Source organism: Echinops telfairi, unplaced genomic scaffold (assembly GCF_000313985.2).
Source record: "Echinops telfairi isolate 266 unplaced genomic scaffold, ASM31398v2 ScPeMD7_1713;HRSCAF=2227, whole genome shotgun sequence".
Taxonomy (NCBI): domain Eukaryota; kingdom Metazoa; phylum Chordata; class Mammalia; order Afrosoricida; family Tenrecidae; genus Echinops; species Echinops telfairi.
This window is the reverse complement of record NW_022105611.1, coordinates 19,492,711-19,507,105: the sequence shown is the minus strand read 5'-3', so window position 1 is coordinate 19,507,105 and position 14,395 is coordinate 19,492,711. Positions and strand designations below refer to the sequence as shown.

General features: G+C 46.7%; 1 protein-coding gene across 1 annotated transcript in view; it reads left to right on the top strand.

Annotated features, from left to right (window-relative positions):
- Nucleotides 1-14,189, top strand: part of PPME1 (protein phosphatase methylesterase 1) — a 52,952-nt gene extending 38,763 nt beyond the window's left edge. Inside the window, exons 8-14 of the mRNA XM_004708821.3 lie at nucleotides 4,018-4,083; nucleotides 6,111-6,234; nucleotides 8,305-8,476; nucleotides 8,968-9,012; nucleotides 11,514-11,578; nucleotides 12,555-12,622; nucleotides 12,996-14,189. Of these exons, the coding sequence (XP_004708878.1) occupies nucleotides 4,018-4,083; nucleotides 6,111-6,234; nucleotides 8,305-8,476; nucleotides 8,968-9,012; nucleotides 11,514-11,578; nucleotides 12,555-12,622; nucleotides 12,996-13,014 (559 nt within the window). The 3' untranslated portion in view covers nucleotides 13,015-14,189. The remainder of the gene's footprint in view (nucleotides 1-4,017; nucleotides 4,084-6,110; nucleotides 6,235-8,304; nucleotides 8,477-8,967; nucleotides 9,013-11,513; nucleotides 11,579-12,554; nucleotides 12,623-12,995) is intronic.
- The last annotated feature ends 206 nt before the right edge of the window (nucleotides 14,190-14,395 follow it).

The window sequence follows — 14,395 nt, the reverse complement described above, 5'->3', positions numbered from 1 at the left end:
GTGGTTTGTCTTGGTGTCTCAGGGTCAGTCTGGGCCAGTCCCGACACTGAGTCTCCAGTGTTGTCCTCCTTAGAGCCCTGGGCCATCAAGAGACGGCTTGTCTCATGGTGGGATCAGCCATATTGTCCTCTGTCCATTGGCTGTTCAGAGCAGGGATGTCGTCCTCCAGGCCTGGTGGGTTAGGATGTGCTCCACTCTCTCTCCCTCCTCTTAAGTGCTCCCATTTGCTCTGATCAGACATGCCCCTCTCCCCTAGCTGCAGCTTCAGTGCCATCTTCTCAAACAAATTCTTCGGGGGGAGGGGCTGTTGTTCACGTAGCTGGTATGGGGGACGAGCCCTCAGGCCCCTCCACTGGCTCCCCACTCTTTGCCAGCAAGCTGCATTCATCTGGCACTAGCTTTAGATCTGGTCCCTCTTTCCCTGTGGAGACACAAACAATACCCTTCCCTTGGCCGAAAGGATGCAGAAAAGAGGTGGGTCCCCAATCTACAACTGGGGACCATGGTATGTGTTCTCTTAAAGGAGAGAGTGTGATTCTGTTGCCAGATGCAAGAGATGCTATGCATGTTCTTTTTGAGTATTAAGATGTGATGTGAGCTCTGATTTTCAGCGATCACTATCTAAGCCTCAAAGTTGGAAAGAAAGCTATGGGGCAGGGTTGGTAATTTAGTTGTCTAGTGTCTGGCTATCTGAATTGAGTTTATGGCTCATGGCCATTTTGGCTATTCCAGTTTTGTTGTTTTTTTAATAGAATTCATTAAAGCGTTTTAAGTGGATTCCTGGTTTACTCTTTCAGCCTTCCAAATAGGAGGCAGTGGGGTATAGTCATTAAAAGCCTGAGCTTTGGAGCCAAACAGATGTAGATTTAAATCTTGGGTTCAACCATTCTGGCTGCTGTGACAATAATACAGTAGGGGAAGTAGGGGGGAGGGGTTGGGTGTGGAGGGAGAAATAGGGTGATAATGGAAGTGTTTAGGAGACTCTGTAGTTGCCGTGGAGAATGACAATGGTGCACTTAGATTAGGTTGGCAACAAAGGGAGTGCTAAGGTCAGATTTGGGATATATTTTCAAGAAATTTTGAAGAAGTAAAAAGACTTGCCCGTAGATTGCATTTGGGGGTGGTGGAGAGAAAATGAAAGCGAAATCAAACAACTGGATAAATGGAAGAGATGGAGTAGGTAGATTTGGGAGCCAGGAAGGAGACAGGGAATCAAGAGTTTTGTTTGGATAAGTTGAAATACTCTACATTTAAGTGAACAAGTCTATTGTGTGTATTACACTAGAGATATATGGAAGAATCATCACCCAGATGATATTTAAAGCCTAGAGATTTGATGTGCACATAAAGAAGAGTGTCTTGGAATTCTCCATATCTTTTAGAGACTGAGGAGAAGGAAAGATCCAACAAAAGGAACTGGAAAGGCCTAGTTAATGAGGTAGGAGAAAAACCAAGCGAGTATGACAAGTGTTTCTAGAAGGATGGAAAGAGAAACTGAGATGTTAAGAGATCAAGTAAGGTGAGGACAAAAGGGACCAGTAGCATTGATACAATGCAGGTCTTGGTGACGTTGACAAAAGTATTTTCAGGCAGCTATTTACAGGGCAGCCATTGGTCTCTCTCCGTCAAGAAGTAAGAACAGTGGTGAAAATAGACATATGGAAATAATTAGTCCAGTGTAGTCCATTTCCATGACTGAGACCAGAAGAACCAGATGGTGCCCATATACCCCACCAACTCCTCTGAAAAAGAATTCTGTGAAAGGTCCTGGACAGAGTGGGAGAAGATGCAGACCAAAACTCAAAGTCATAAAAGAGATGAGGCTTACTGGTCAGGTAGAGACTCCTGGGACCCTGAAACTATGACCCTTACCCTTCTGGTCTGGAATAGAACTCACCTCTGTAGTAGAATAATCAACCACTTAAGGGCAAAGAGGTTGTGTTTACCTAATGGCAGAGTTCCAAGGATTAGGAAAGGAGAGAAGAAACGAGGAACACATGGCGGTGTGGTGGGCTAAAAGTGAGGATGCACTAAGGACTGCAGTCTACAAGTTGACACAAAATGTGTATGAATTGTTGAAGGTAAACTGATGATCTGCTTGGTAAACCTTAACCTGATTTTCTCTTTGTGTGTCTCTCTCTCTGTCTCACACACACACACACATAAACACACACACACACACAATTTTAAAAGTAATTTCAGGAAACAATTGGGAGATAAACACATCTATTGATGTAGGTTGAGAAAAGTGGAGAAAGGATGTAAGATAACTTGTTTAAGAGGTTTAAAATTTAAAAAAGGTTTTGTTTTGTAAGAGAAATGGTTTCAAATGTTTTTAAAGTCTAGATCATACAGTATGGTTATGATGTCCAGAGAGAGGGGGGCGGAAATGATGACTCAGGGGCGAGATGGGATGACTAAAGGAAACAAGATCCTTTCATACACAAGAGCTCAAGAGGGTAGCCACTGCCCATGGCCGACCTTGAATAGGAGTAAAAGTATTTCATATATTCGACAAGCATCAGGGCAGTGTCTGATTACCAATACTGGTGGAGTAGTAGATTCATTTGGTGGTAGAAAGATGGAGTCGCAGTTAAGAAGTTAAGATGACATTTCTGCATATAATTAAGGTGCAATAAAAATAAAAGTCATAGAAGAGTGGTTAGGAGGAGCTTTAAGATTTTGAGTTTTTTTTTTTTTTTTTTTTTAGCTTAAAACATGAAATGTAAAGAAATGTGTTCTTCAGATTACCTCTTTCCCATTCCCACAGAGATGCGTATGAAGTCCTGCTTTGCCCTAAGGCATACTTATGGAGACAGGTGTGAGAAGATCCGACGGAGTCTTAGCTCTGTAGTATTTTGTTTTGTTTTGTTTTTTTTAACATTTTATTAGGGGCTCATACAACTGTTATCCCAATCCATACACACATCAATTGTGTAAAGCGCATTTGTACATCGTTTCTCAAAACATTTTCTCTCCATTTAAACCCCAGACATTAGGTCCTCATTTTTCCCCTCCCTCCCCGCTCCCCCCTCCTTCATGAGCCCTTGATAGTTTAGAAATGGGTATTTTGTCATATCTTGCCCTGTCCGATGTCTCCCTTCATCCACTTTTCGGTTGTCTGTCCCCCAGGGAGGAGGTCACACACAGTTCCATGTAATCGGTTCCCTCTTTCCTACCCATTCTCCCTTTACCCTCCCTGTTTTGCCACTCACACCACTGGTCCTATAGGGCTCATCCGTCCTGGATTCCCTGTATTTTCAGTTCCTATCTGTACCAGTGTACCTCCTCTGGTCTAGCCAGACTTGCAAGATCAAATTCGAGTCATGGTAGTGGGAGCGGGGAGGAACCATTTAGGAACTAGAGGAAAGTTGTATTTCTCATCATTGTTACAGTATTTTAAGGAACTTCTGGGACTTAGCCTTACCTCTTCCCTTTCCTATTCTGATTCTCTCACCTCCCCCAGGTTCTCTCCCACTCCTCCATGCATTTTCCTTTAAAAGGATCCTTCTGCTGACTTTGTCACATTGCAAGGCCTTTGTATACAGGGTGCCCTCTGCCTAGAATGTTGTGACCATGCTTTTTAACCTTCAGTTGCCTTCTCGTCTTTGGTCGTCAGTTTTGGGAAAACCTTTGGGAAGCTTTCTCTGAACTCCTTATTCAGAATAGGTGCTTTCTTTAGACTAGCTTATTTTAATGATAAGCATTATCATATTAATGTGCTCTGTTTGCCTTCTCCTTCTCCAGCCCCCTCCCCAATTGACTTATGTGCTGCTTGAACACAAGCCTAGCATACGGTGTCCTCTTGGTGAATATTTGCCGCATTGAAAAGGCTGTGACCCTGGCTTATTGCCTTAATAACCAGCTGCATGTTTGTGGTGATTGCCACACTAAGCAACAGTGGTAACCACACCTTGGAAACAGATCTCTTTTTAGTAGGCTCCACAGAGTTGATTTGGTGCTAGTAACATGATGGATGCTGAAAACCCTCCTATATCCTTTTTTCTCTCCTTCTAGTGTGAAGAGTGGCCAGATCCGAAATCTGGAGTCTGCCCGTGTCTCAATGGTTGGCCAAGTCAAACAGTAGGTATTCTTTTTGCCCACCTTGGTCTGCTTATAGTGTCCCCGACCCACAGGAACGTCAACGCAGACCCTGGAGGAGGGAGTGGGAATTGAGGGGAACAAGAGACACGAGAAATGGAGACAAGACAGTATTCTGATCAAGTCTCTCTTTATTGAGTGAAAGATTGCAGCCTATATAGGCCAGGGGAAGGGAAACACCCATCACACATGTAAATGAGGCCACTTTGGCAATAGACCAATCAAGGAGTCCGGGGGAGCGCGCCCTCAGTAACGGTTTACAGTCTTCAACCAGGTACGCGAAGTGACGTCATTTTATGCAAATCAGGTGCAGGCACTAGATATGTAAATAGGGTGAAGACAATCTCCTACCCAATCAAGGGGAAGCAGGATATAGGTGCTCCATCCAAAAAAAACGTCACACCATGTATGGAAACCCCCTTATCTGTTTCAGGCAGACTTGAAGGCTAAACTTAGCCCGTCCCAAGGACAGGCTATTCAGAAGGGAGATAACATAATCACAAAACTATGTCATGTAGGTGGGAATGGAAAAGTACTGCAAGCTCTGACAAAATATAGTGAAGATTGAGCCGAATGGCCCCGGACATTAGAGGCTAAAACATGAAGAAAGAAGGATAACTTGTAATGTGTGTGTGTGTGTGTGAGAGAGAGAGAGAGAGACAGACAGACAGAGAGACAGTTTCTGTTTTAATGGTCACACAGGTTTAACAATGGAATATTCCTGCCATTCATAATCTGGATGAGATTATCTTGAACCTCCCAGTCCATGGGCCGTGGAATTTCAGAGCACTTGGGCCTAAATGAGAAACGTGACATTGTCAGACTTCATGTAATAAAACATTTGTGAGCATGTGTTTTGTTGACAGTTCTGATAGAGGAGAAAGAGAAGGAAAAGAAAGAGAAGGAAAAGTTACCATTCTTCAAATCTACCACTGTGAAGTTTCACGGACCCTTCAGCTTATCCCGTTTATCTGTCTGTCTGTCTGCTTTGATCATTTATTTGTGGTGTGAACATGTAACATATTTGTCAAGTCCGTCTAGATTTTAATAAATACCTCTCCATTACACAGAGAAGGAAGATCTGCTACCTAGACCCTTGGGGGCTTTACCTCCAGTACTTGTCCATGCATTTTTCCAGCATTGTTGTAAAAGGAATTATGATACTAGCTGTTGATATAATTCTTGCGTCACTACATAACAAAGAAGTATCATTTTTTAGGGGGAGGGAGACAACAGTTGATTGGATCACATGTTCCAAATCCAAGAGTCAGCTGGCTATGGTTGTGGTTTTCGATCAGCTAAGAGTAGGATTGTCGTAGCATTCCGTGTGAGCTGTGTCCCCCTATCAGCGGGGCAGCAGAAGCACACCGTCCTTTGGACTTCGCTGGACCTAGATGAGCATCCCGAGGAGCCCTGGTGGTGGAGTGGGTTACAAGTATGGCAGCTAACTGCAGGGGTGGCCGTTTGAAACCACCAGGTGCTCTGAGAGAAAAAGATGAGGCTTTCTACTCCTATAAAGAGTTTCCGTTTCAGAAGCCCACAGGGGCGGGCGTACCTTGTCTTCTGGTTCTCCTGGCATCTGGATGGCATTGTGTTTAGTTTGGTTTATATTAGCATCTCAGCTTGATCCAGTCCTCTGCTGGGTGACTTGGCAGTTTTCTTAACTTCTCAGGGCTATTTTAAAAGACTGTCATAAGCATTATAAGACAATGGTAATAAAACTCTTGTCATCATGCCAAAGGAAATGCTTCCTCCCTTCCTCAGGGGATCAGTATTGGTGAAAGAACTAGAAACCAGCCCCTGGAGTAAGTCATGTATTGATCCTGATCTTCCATAGTCCTGGTCTACTTGTGCATATTTCCAAATGCACATTTCCCCATCTCCCTCATAGGAGCATTGTGAAATTTTAGTTACTGTCTGATTATAAGAGGCCATAAGCATGAGTATCTTCAAGATAATTTGTATATAGAAAAGCAGTGTGTAATAGCATTTTCTTTTAAAACAACTAGGTGTGAAGGAATTACAAGTCCAGAAGGTTCAAAATCTATAGTGGAAGGAATCATAGAGGAGGAGGAAGAGGAGGAGGAAGGAAGTGAGTCAGTAAACAAGAGGAAAAAAGAAGATGACGTGGAGGTAAGTGAAGCCCTGCCTTCTTGGACGGAGAGGGCAGGGAATGGTTTTAGTGGGTGTGGAAGGGGAGGCAACTGTTCTTTTCATCTACTGTTCCATATTGTAGAAATGTACCTCACTTTCCCAGGGCACCCACAGGGAATGATGGAGCTGTGATTTGCATTCAGTCGGGCCTGACTCACACGAGCCTGTGTTATTAAGGACTTTTCAAGTGAGGCACTAGGAGGAACAGAGAGGCCCTTGGTAGATGCCCTTGGGTGGGAAACTGCATCCTGCCCAGCTGAGCACACCGAATGACGAATAGCTGGCTTTCTGCTTCTCTTACCCAGCAACTGGATCTCATTACAAGCCATCCCCAGGCTACAAAAAGTCAATTTAGAAACAACCACTACTGGCCTTTTATTGGTATGTGCCCGTTCCTGGGAATGACTGAACCAACCTTACAGCAAATTCCTTCTCACAGTCCCTTCACTTGCTGTGCCTGCAGCTTCCAGCTCATCGAAAGGGCGTCAAGCCTGTCCTTGCACTAAACCAAGAACTATTTGCACTTATTTCTGTTTGCCTACAAATTCCACTTAAAGACAGAACAGAACTTATCAGTGAACAGGGACTGCCTGTACATCAGTCTATTGTATCATATTGGCCAGAGTTAAGCATCTAAACTAACCTCATGGTCCAACTTGGCAGTAGTGGCCAGGCAGTGCAGGCCAGGTCAGCCCACAGATCAGTTCACACCGTCATCCTCCCTCAGCATTGTCTCTATGCCAGCATCATGTCCTTTCCTGTCAATAGATAAATGGCTATACATTAAAAGTCTAAAAGATGAATGTGTGTTTCCTTCTTTGCCATTATCTTTGGAAGTTCTCTTACTTTGAATGTCATCTGCACCTGAAGTCCAGGGTACTCGTGGAAAGACTTGTCCGATAAGGCCCTGCCCCGGGCAGTAGAGCTGATCTATTAGAAATGAGTGGTAAGTGGAAAGTGTGGGAGAGCATAGGACAGGCTGAGGTTCGAAGCTGCAATGGGAATCAGATTTCACACCGTGTCTGTGGTCTGTATCTGGGAAATATTGGTGGAAGAGAATACAGTGGGTGATTGAAAGAGAACATTAGAACCAGAAAGTACCTGTCTGCCTCCTTTAACTGGTGGGCAATCAATCAAACCCCAGAGAAAGAATGGAATCTGAGTGAGTCAGTAGCAAAGACAGAACTAGAAGGTCCAAATGCCCTCACTTTGTATCTAGTGCAATTTAACACAGCATCTTGAGAACGTATAGATGGCCATATTTTGATTGATATGCCAGTGGTTTATCTCAGTTCTAATGTTCCAAGTGTTTCAATCAAGCCAAAGATTGGATACAGAGATGCATTCATTTGCTCAGCTAATATTTGATGATGCTCTGTGCCTGTCCACTTACCAACTACCAAGACTTCGTAGAGGCGGAAATGTTGTCGTATTTACATTACTCTGTAAAGTGTGGTGCAGGGATATTGTGTCCTCATCAAAAACCAAAATCAAAGGGGAAAGAGGCTTCTACCAACAAACAGACAAGCCTATTGTCACTTTTCCTTCCAGTTCTTGCCCATAAGTAAACTAAATCTTTAGGAACTTAGATGTCATTTTGTACTCTACTTTTTTTCCTTTAATTTAATATGTAATATTGTGTCATAAGCATTCCTTTTTCAAACTATACTGTTCTTTGTGATGATTCTTTGGGTGATTTATCCTTCTTGACCAATATAGCCAAGGTCACTCAATCTTGGCTAGGTTATTTGTGATCTTTAAGAAGTTTACTGAAACTAATGGAAATTAAAAAATAAACATCTGAAATTGTTGATGGCAACATTTGTACATGTCCACTTGATATGATGGATGTACATTAATATATGTAAGAGCCCCCAATAAAATGATTTATTAGTAATAAAAAAAGACATCTAAATATGGAAGTCATTATGACCTATCTCATAAGGCTTTTGTAAGCATTTAATTCACATCGAAATGTCTGGGACACAGTAAACTGTGTAAACTCCTTTCCTTATCCCAGGCAACCCACTGTTTATCCCATTGCTCTAGCCGTCGTCCTCCGAGACCCAGACCTTGTGCTTTCTCCTCCAGACCAAGAAAGACCATCCGTACACTTGGAGAATCGAACTGGCGAAAACAGAGAAATACTGGGATGGCTGGTTCCGAGGTTTATCTAATCTCTTTCTCAGTTGTCCCATTCCTAAATTGCTGCTTTTGGCTGGTAAGTGTGTTTGTGGAAGTATACTGACATCTGGATATATCTTTGTTAAAATTCCTCACCAAATTAGCTTGGCGCCGAAGCGGAGTACCATCCTCACTCTTCTGTGCCATTTCTCTTCCCTGTTCCAAGTTCTTAAGCCTGGCTCGGCATAAACCACTCACCTGGGAGGGGCTGACTCTGGCTGGGCTCTCAGCGGGCTCTCGCCCTGGAACTAGATGCAGGGGTGTAAGGACAGCCAGAGTCCGGTGAGACGCTGGCAAGGAAGACCCTATTTCCAGAAGCTGCTCGCATCGAGTGCGTGAACATAGGGGAGGCGCTTCCTAGGAAACTTCAGCTCATAAGAATACAGGCTGGGAGTTTGGTGTGGTGTTAATGGGAAGTGAAAATGTCACGCGTCCAGCTTTGTAATAATGTTTACTTAGTACTTAGACAACGGGGCTGTCCACAGAGCCTTTTCCAGTAAGCTAGTGAAGGCTTCTCTTGTGTTCCAGGTGTTGATAGACTGGATAAAGATCTGACCATTGGCCAAATGCAGGGTAAGTAAGTTGTCAAGAATATTGTCCCTACTGATCAGCCACCCAAGGGAGGGTAAGAGCGAGGCCACGTGGAAATGAATGTTCTCAGGTGTGGAGAGCGCTTGAGCTTTTAGGAGTTAGACCCAAATTTGACAACTACCTCTGCGGCTGACCCACTAGTTCATCATAGGCAATTTCTCTCTCTTTTGAGTTTGTACTTGTTTTAATCAGAGTGGGAATTCTAATAGTCCATCTGAGTCGTAAGGGTTAAAATGAAACCGTGTTTGAAAGGGGCGTTATAAGCTAGAAAGTCCCCTGGACTCACTGCTGTCAATTGGTGCTGACTCAGCAATCCTGTGGGACCGTGAAGAACTGCCCCTGTGGGATTCTGAGACTGGAAATTCTCACGGGCATAAAAAGGACTGTGTGGGTGTATGTTATTCTGAAAGAAAATATTCAGAATTCTGATCAATGTTTTCATTATTGTTAGATTTCTTAAGGAAGGGATAGGTCTGAAATAATCTCTGTGCTAATAAGGTCTAAATTCTGTTTAGAAGAGAGCCTAGTGAGGTGGTAAAAGTTGAGAGAACTAAGTCCATTTGAATACCACTTCCCTCTGATCTTTTTTCCCTTGGATAAGCTAGCTAGTCTGCTGTAGCTTTTGTTTTCTGAGTCTGAAAACAGTGAGAAAATTGGTGACTGTCCCACAGGACTCATGGGGTAGAATATTTGAGAAAACGGCCTGTGGAGTACTGTGACAAGGTGCACATGGCCACATGACAGGCAGCAGTGGGACCAGATGTGTGGATGCTCCTGTTTTAGTGTGGAAGAAGGATTGTTAAATGTAGGCTTCATAGGCACTGACAACTGTGGAGTAGTAACAAGAAGAGAGGCCAAGTCCATGACCAAGGTTTCAGGCTTAACCAGGTTCTGTGCTTGGCCTTCCTCCTTCTCGACTCGGTATCCCTGGGGATCCCAGGCTTTCCAGCTGCACTCCAGTGACTCCCAAAGCGAAAAGTCCCTCTGGCACCTGTCTCCTGAGCCCCGGACTTGAGCATGCATCAACTTCCGGGTGGATAGCTCAACTTGGATGTCTCGTGGACCCCTCCAACTGTTCTTGTAGCCACCTGTGAGCTCGACACACAGAATGGGCTGTATTCCCTCACAGTACTTGTTCAAAGGCTTTTGAGTGACTTCAGAAACTGACTCCACACCCTTACACCCTTGCCTTCCTCTAACTGTGGTGTGCCCTGAGACGCGAAGCCGGGACCACACAGTGATGTTGGAAATGCTAGGATTAGATATATCCTCTGGGCAGAACTTCAAGCAAATTTTCCTCAGCACCCTTTCTGTGCATGGCCTATGCTATACCAGGGCTGGGCACGTAGAGATGAGTCCAGTTCTCCTGCTGCTCTCTGGAATAGCATTCAGAACCCATGGTCACTACCAGTTTTGAGACCAGTCAATCAATCCTGGGAATTACTAACTTGGTTGGTTCTGAGTTGCTTCCTCTCCAAAATGGGGAGAGGTGTTGGCTTGCCGTGGTTCTGTGAGCTTAAATGAGGAACTAGGACGTAAGCCAGTGTCTGGGAAATGAGAGTGCTTATTATCTCCAGCAAGCACTCCAAGCCCTCCTTAGCTGCTCCTCTTTTCCCCAGAGGGATTATGGCGAGGCAGCCTTTTCTTTCACGCCTTCCCCAAATCGAGAGAGTCAATGGTGAGAATGGGCTGTCTCCTAAAAGAAGGGAAATGGCTCCGTCTGCGTAGAGTCAAGCAGCCTGCCCAGCTCTGTTCCGACCAGCTGAACAGAAATGCTCCTTAGTCACAGGGCAACGTGGATGAATAATTTAGGTTGTCTGAGCCTACGGATCCGCATCTATAAAGTGGCAGAGGAGGACTTGGAAATATTCCCACCGCCTGGAATTATGCGGATTACTCATGATCTAGCTGTTTAGTGTGTTCCTGGCACGGGGTTATTAGCATATGTGACTTCTCTCCATTTCCTTACATCACACTTCAAAGAGGAATGAACTGTACGAGGGGGGCGTGATAGTTTGGAAGTGGAATTGAAAGGGAAGCGATTCTGTCTGCAAACTAGTTGAAGCCCCTTGTATATCTCTAGTCATCGGATCCTGATATAGCAGGACGACCAGGGGGCTGGCATTGTAAGTTTTGGGTCCAGTCATTATGATTCAAGGGCGATTATGGTAGAAGGGAGAGGCAACTAAGCCGCCCGCGTGTGTGTTTCCCTCCTCTGAGAGCAGAATTCTTCCTGTGCGCCTGGTTCGGAGTCAGGCAGACTAACGAGCTGCAAAAGGGAAAAGTGAAGGGAAAGCGGTGTCCCCAAGGTTACCATACGAAGTATTACTGCCCTCATCAAAGCTCGTTGACTGGTTCCCAGAGTTGGTTGGGGAGGGGGACACTAGAAACAGGAGCTGAACTCCTGGAATGACAGTGGGCTGCAGAGGGGATAAGCTGAGGGTCAGCTAAGGCTCGAGAGTCACCTAGACTTGTCTCCTTAGGGAAGTTCCAGATGCAGGTGCTGCCGCAGTGTGGCCATGCCGTGCACGAGGACGCCCCAGATAAGGTGAGAGGGGCCCAAGTACCCCGTCACAGGAGCCGGGGTTCCCACACAAGATGGGGCAAACGTTTGAGTCGTAGCCTGCATGCAGTGCCTGAAGCTGGGTGGGGCCTGTGCTGATGCACCTCCTTCTGGTCCTCAAACCACTCCATGGCTCTCACACTCGCTCTCTCAGTGGCCATGGAGTCTCTTCTGACTCTCAGTGTCCCCGTAGGACAGGGCAGAACTGCCCCTGGGGGGTTCTGAGAGTGTAACTCTTGAACGGGAGTAGACAGCCTCATCTTTCTCTCTTGGTGGTTTCGAACTGCTGACCTTACAGGCAGCATTACCAGGCTCCTTCTCCCTGGCTCCAGGCTTGGATTTTTCTATGTAGTCTATGTGGCCCCCTCATATTTCATCACAGGGCCTGTGATTAAGATCATAAGCTCTACTCTTTTTTTTCTGCCCCAAACCATCGGGTAGTCAGATTGCTGGGATAGAAACTGCTCCCTGAACTATGGGTACAACTTGGAATTAGTACAAGCTCATCCTTCAAGGCAGTGGTTCTCAACTTTCCTAATGCCACGACTCTTTAATACAGTTCCTCATGTCCTGGTGACCCCCAACCATAAAATTATTTTTGCTGCTAATTCCTAACTGTAATTTTGCTACTGTTAGGAATCGGGGAACCCCTGTGAAAGGGTTGTTTGACCCCCACAGGGGTCGCAACCCACAGGTTGAGAACCGCTGCAAGTTTAAGGGGAAAGTGCTTATAAGTCTAAGGAGATAAGCCCTTCACATCGCTCCAGGACCTCTAGAGCCCTCCCTGGTAAGCATGGTAGAGAGGAGTCTCCCAGCCTTGCCAGGAGCCAGGTCCTTTTGATTTCAAGCTACTCAGAACTTCGGGACTCATGAGCCTCAGCTGCCAAGAAGCCTGCAGGATCTCCAAGGTCAGGTCCATGGCTGACGGACACATGACTCGGACTCTCTCTCCCTTTCTCAGGTAGCTGAAGCTGTGGCCACTTTCCTGATCCGGCATAGGTTTGCAGAGCCCATCGGTGGATTCCAGTGGTAAGGGCGGGGTGAAGGACATGCACATTGGTAAGGTGGTCAGTGCCTGCCCTAAGCCCGTGTGTGCTTCTACAAGAGTGCTTCTACACCGATTGTTTCTGTGTGTCTGGTCCCCGGGGTCATTACTGAGGTTGAGATGAACTTGTGCCTACACATCCACTGCACTGGGATGTGCGCTTTTCTTGGGATGCCCTTCTGTGAGGAGGTTCACATGGGAGTCCGTCCTTATGGGGTAGGCACTTGGAGAAGTCCTCTGCCTATTCCTGCTGCTGCTGAGGAGAACTGGGTGGGCAGCGGAGGTGGTGTAGGGCCCAGGGCAGGGCTCCTTAGCACAACTGACGTTTGTTGCCTCTTCTCTTCCTGCCCCTTACAGCGTGTTTCCTGGCTGTTAGTGACCTGCCGCCCTCCCTCCCTCCGCATTGAGCTCTGTTCTAAATACATCGCACCAGAGGTCACTGTGATGCCGCTGTCTCCTCCTCACCATCCTGCCTGGCCATGTACACCGGCTCCCTGTCCATGGGCATCCCCAGATAGACAAACCCTTCTGTGTGTTCCTGCCAAACACATTCTTTTCCAGGGTCTTTGACCAGCATTGGTCACCCCAACCAGGACTCCCCAGCGCCTTCCCCATTCCTGGATAGAGGTAGCCCTGCTGCTCCCTGCCTCCATCAGAGCTGCCCCTGGGCCCTTGTCCTGGGATCAGGCGATGCACCTGGGTCCACATGTCTCCCCAGGCTCAGGGACCTCCATTCCTTGAGCTTGTTCTGGACATGGTCCTGCCCTACCTCACGGGAGGGAACGTGCACAGGGTGGTCCTTGTTTCCCCTGGCAAAGGAAACATCAGTCAGGTTCCTTTTTATCCCACGCCACTTGTCGGGAGGTGGGCAGAGGCCAGACTCCTCCGCTTCAGTACAGGGAGGGCAATGGATAACATCCCAAGAAAGCAGCCAGAAAGTCAGGTCCCGCAATCCAAGCACATGGCCTCCCATCCACGGAGAGTCTGCTCTCCCACTCCGCACGTCTGGGCATCTTCCCTGGGCTGTGGCCAGGCTGCTTCGGGGGCTCCTAGAGCCTTCCTCCCCTGCCACAGAATGAATCAGGTTGAATCCAGCCCATGTACAAAGCCACAGCCAGTGGAGTGGTAGTTAATGTTCAGCTCTAACCGTCTTTATCACCGGTCCCTGGAGGTGTGCAGAGTCCCTGCTTGCCTCTTCTCCATCACAGCTTCTCCCCCATTTGTGGCTTCCTTCTCAGAAACAGTACAGCCCCGTGCCCCTTTCTTCCCTTTCCAGGGCCCCCTGAGAGCACGGTGGTCACCCTGCTGCCCAGGCACGCCATGTCCAAGGGCAGGAGGAACAGCCTCCTGAAGCCTATCTTTTCTGTCACTGTCTTAAGTGATACATGCTCTCCCCCCACCCCCACCCCCCTTCACATACACACACACACACACACCTTTTACTCCACAACTTCAATCCCTGTCTGGCTGCACAGTCCAGAGTTGGGGACCTACCTGGTTTCTTTGTTATTTATGAGCTTGTTTAAAGAGAATAAATATTTCCCCACCTTTGCTGGGTGGCCTTTCTCTGTCGTGTTGTCTGCTGATCCGGGGTCAGAAGGAGTTGAGGGAATTCTGTGCTCCAGAAGACCAGCACCCCTTTCCTGTCACCTGAGCATCTCACTCTGCCTGCTCGCCAGCCTCAGGATGCCCAGGAACGGATAGGGCAGGCCTCCACTGCACCCAGAGACTGGACTCCTAGCCCAGACAGAGTCTGA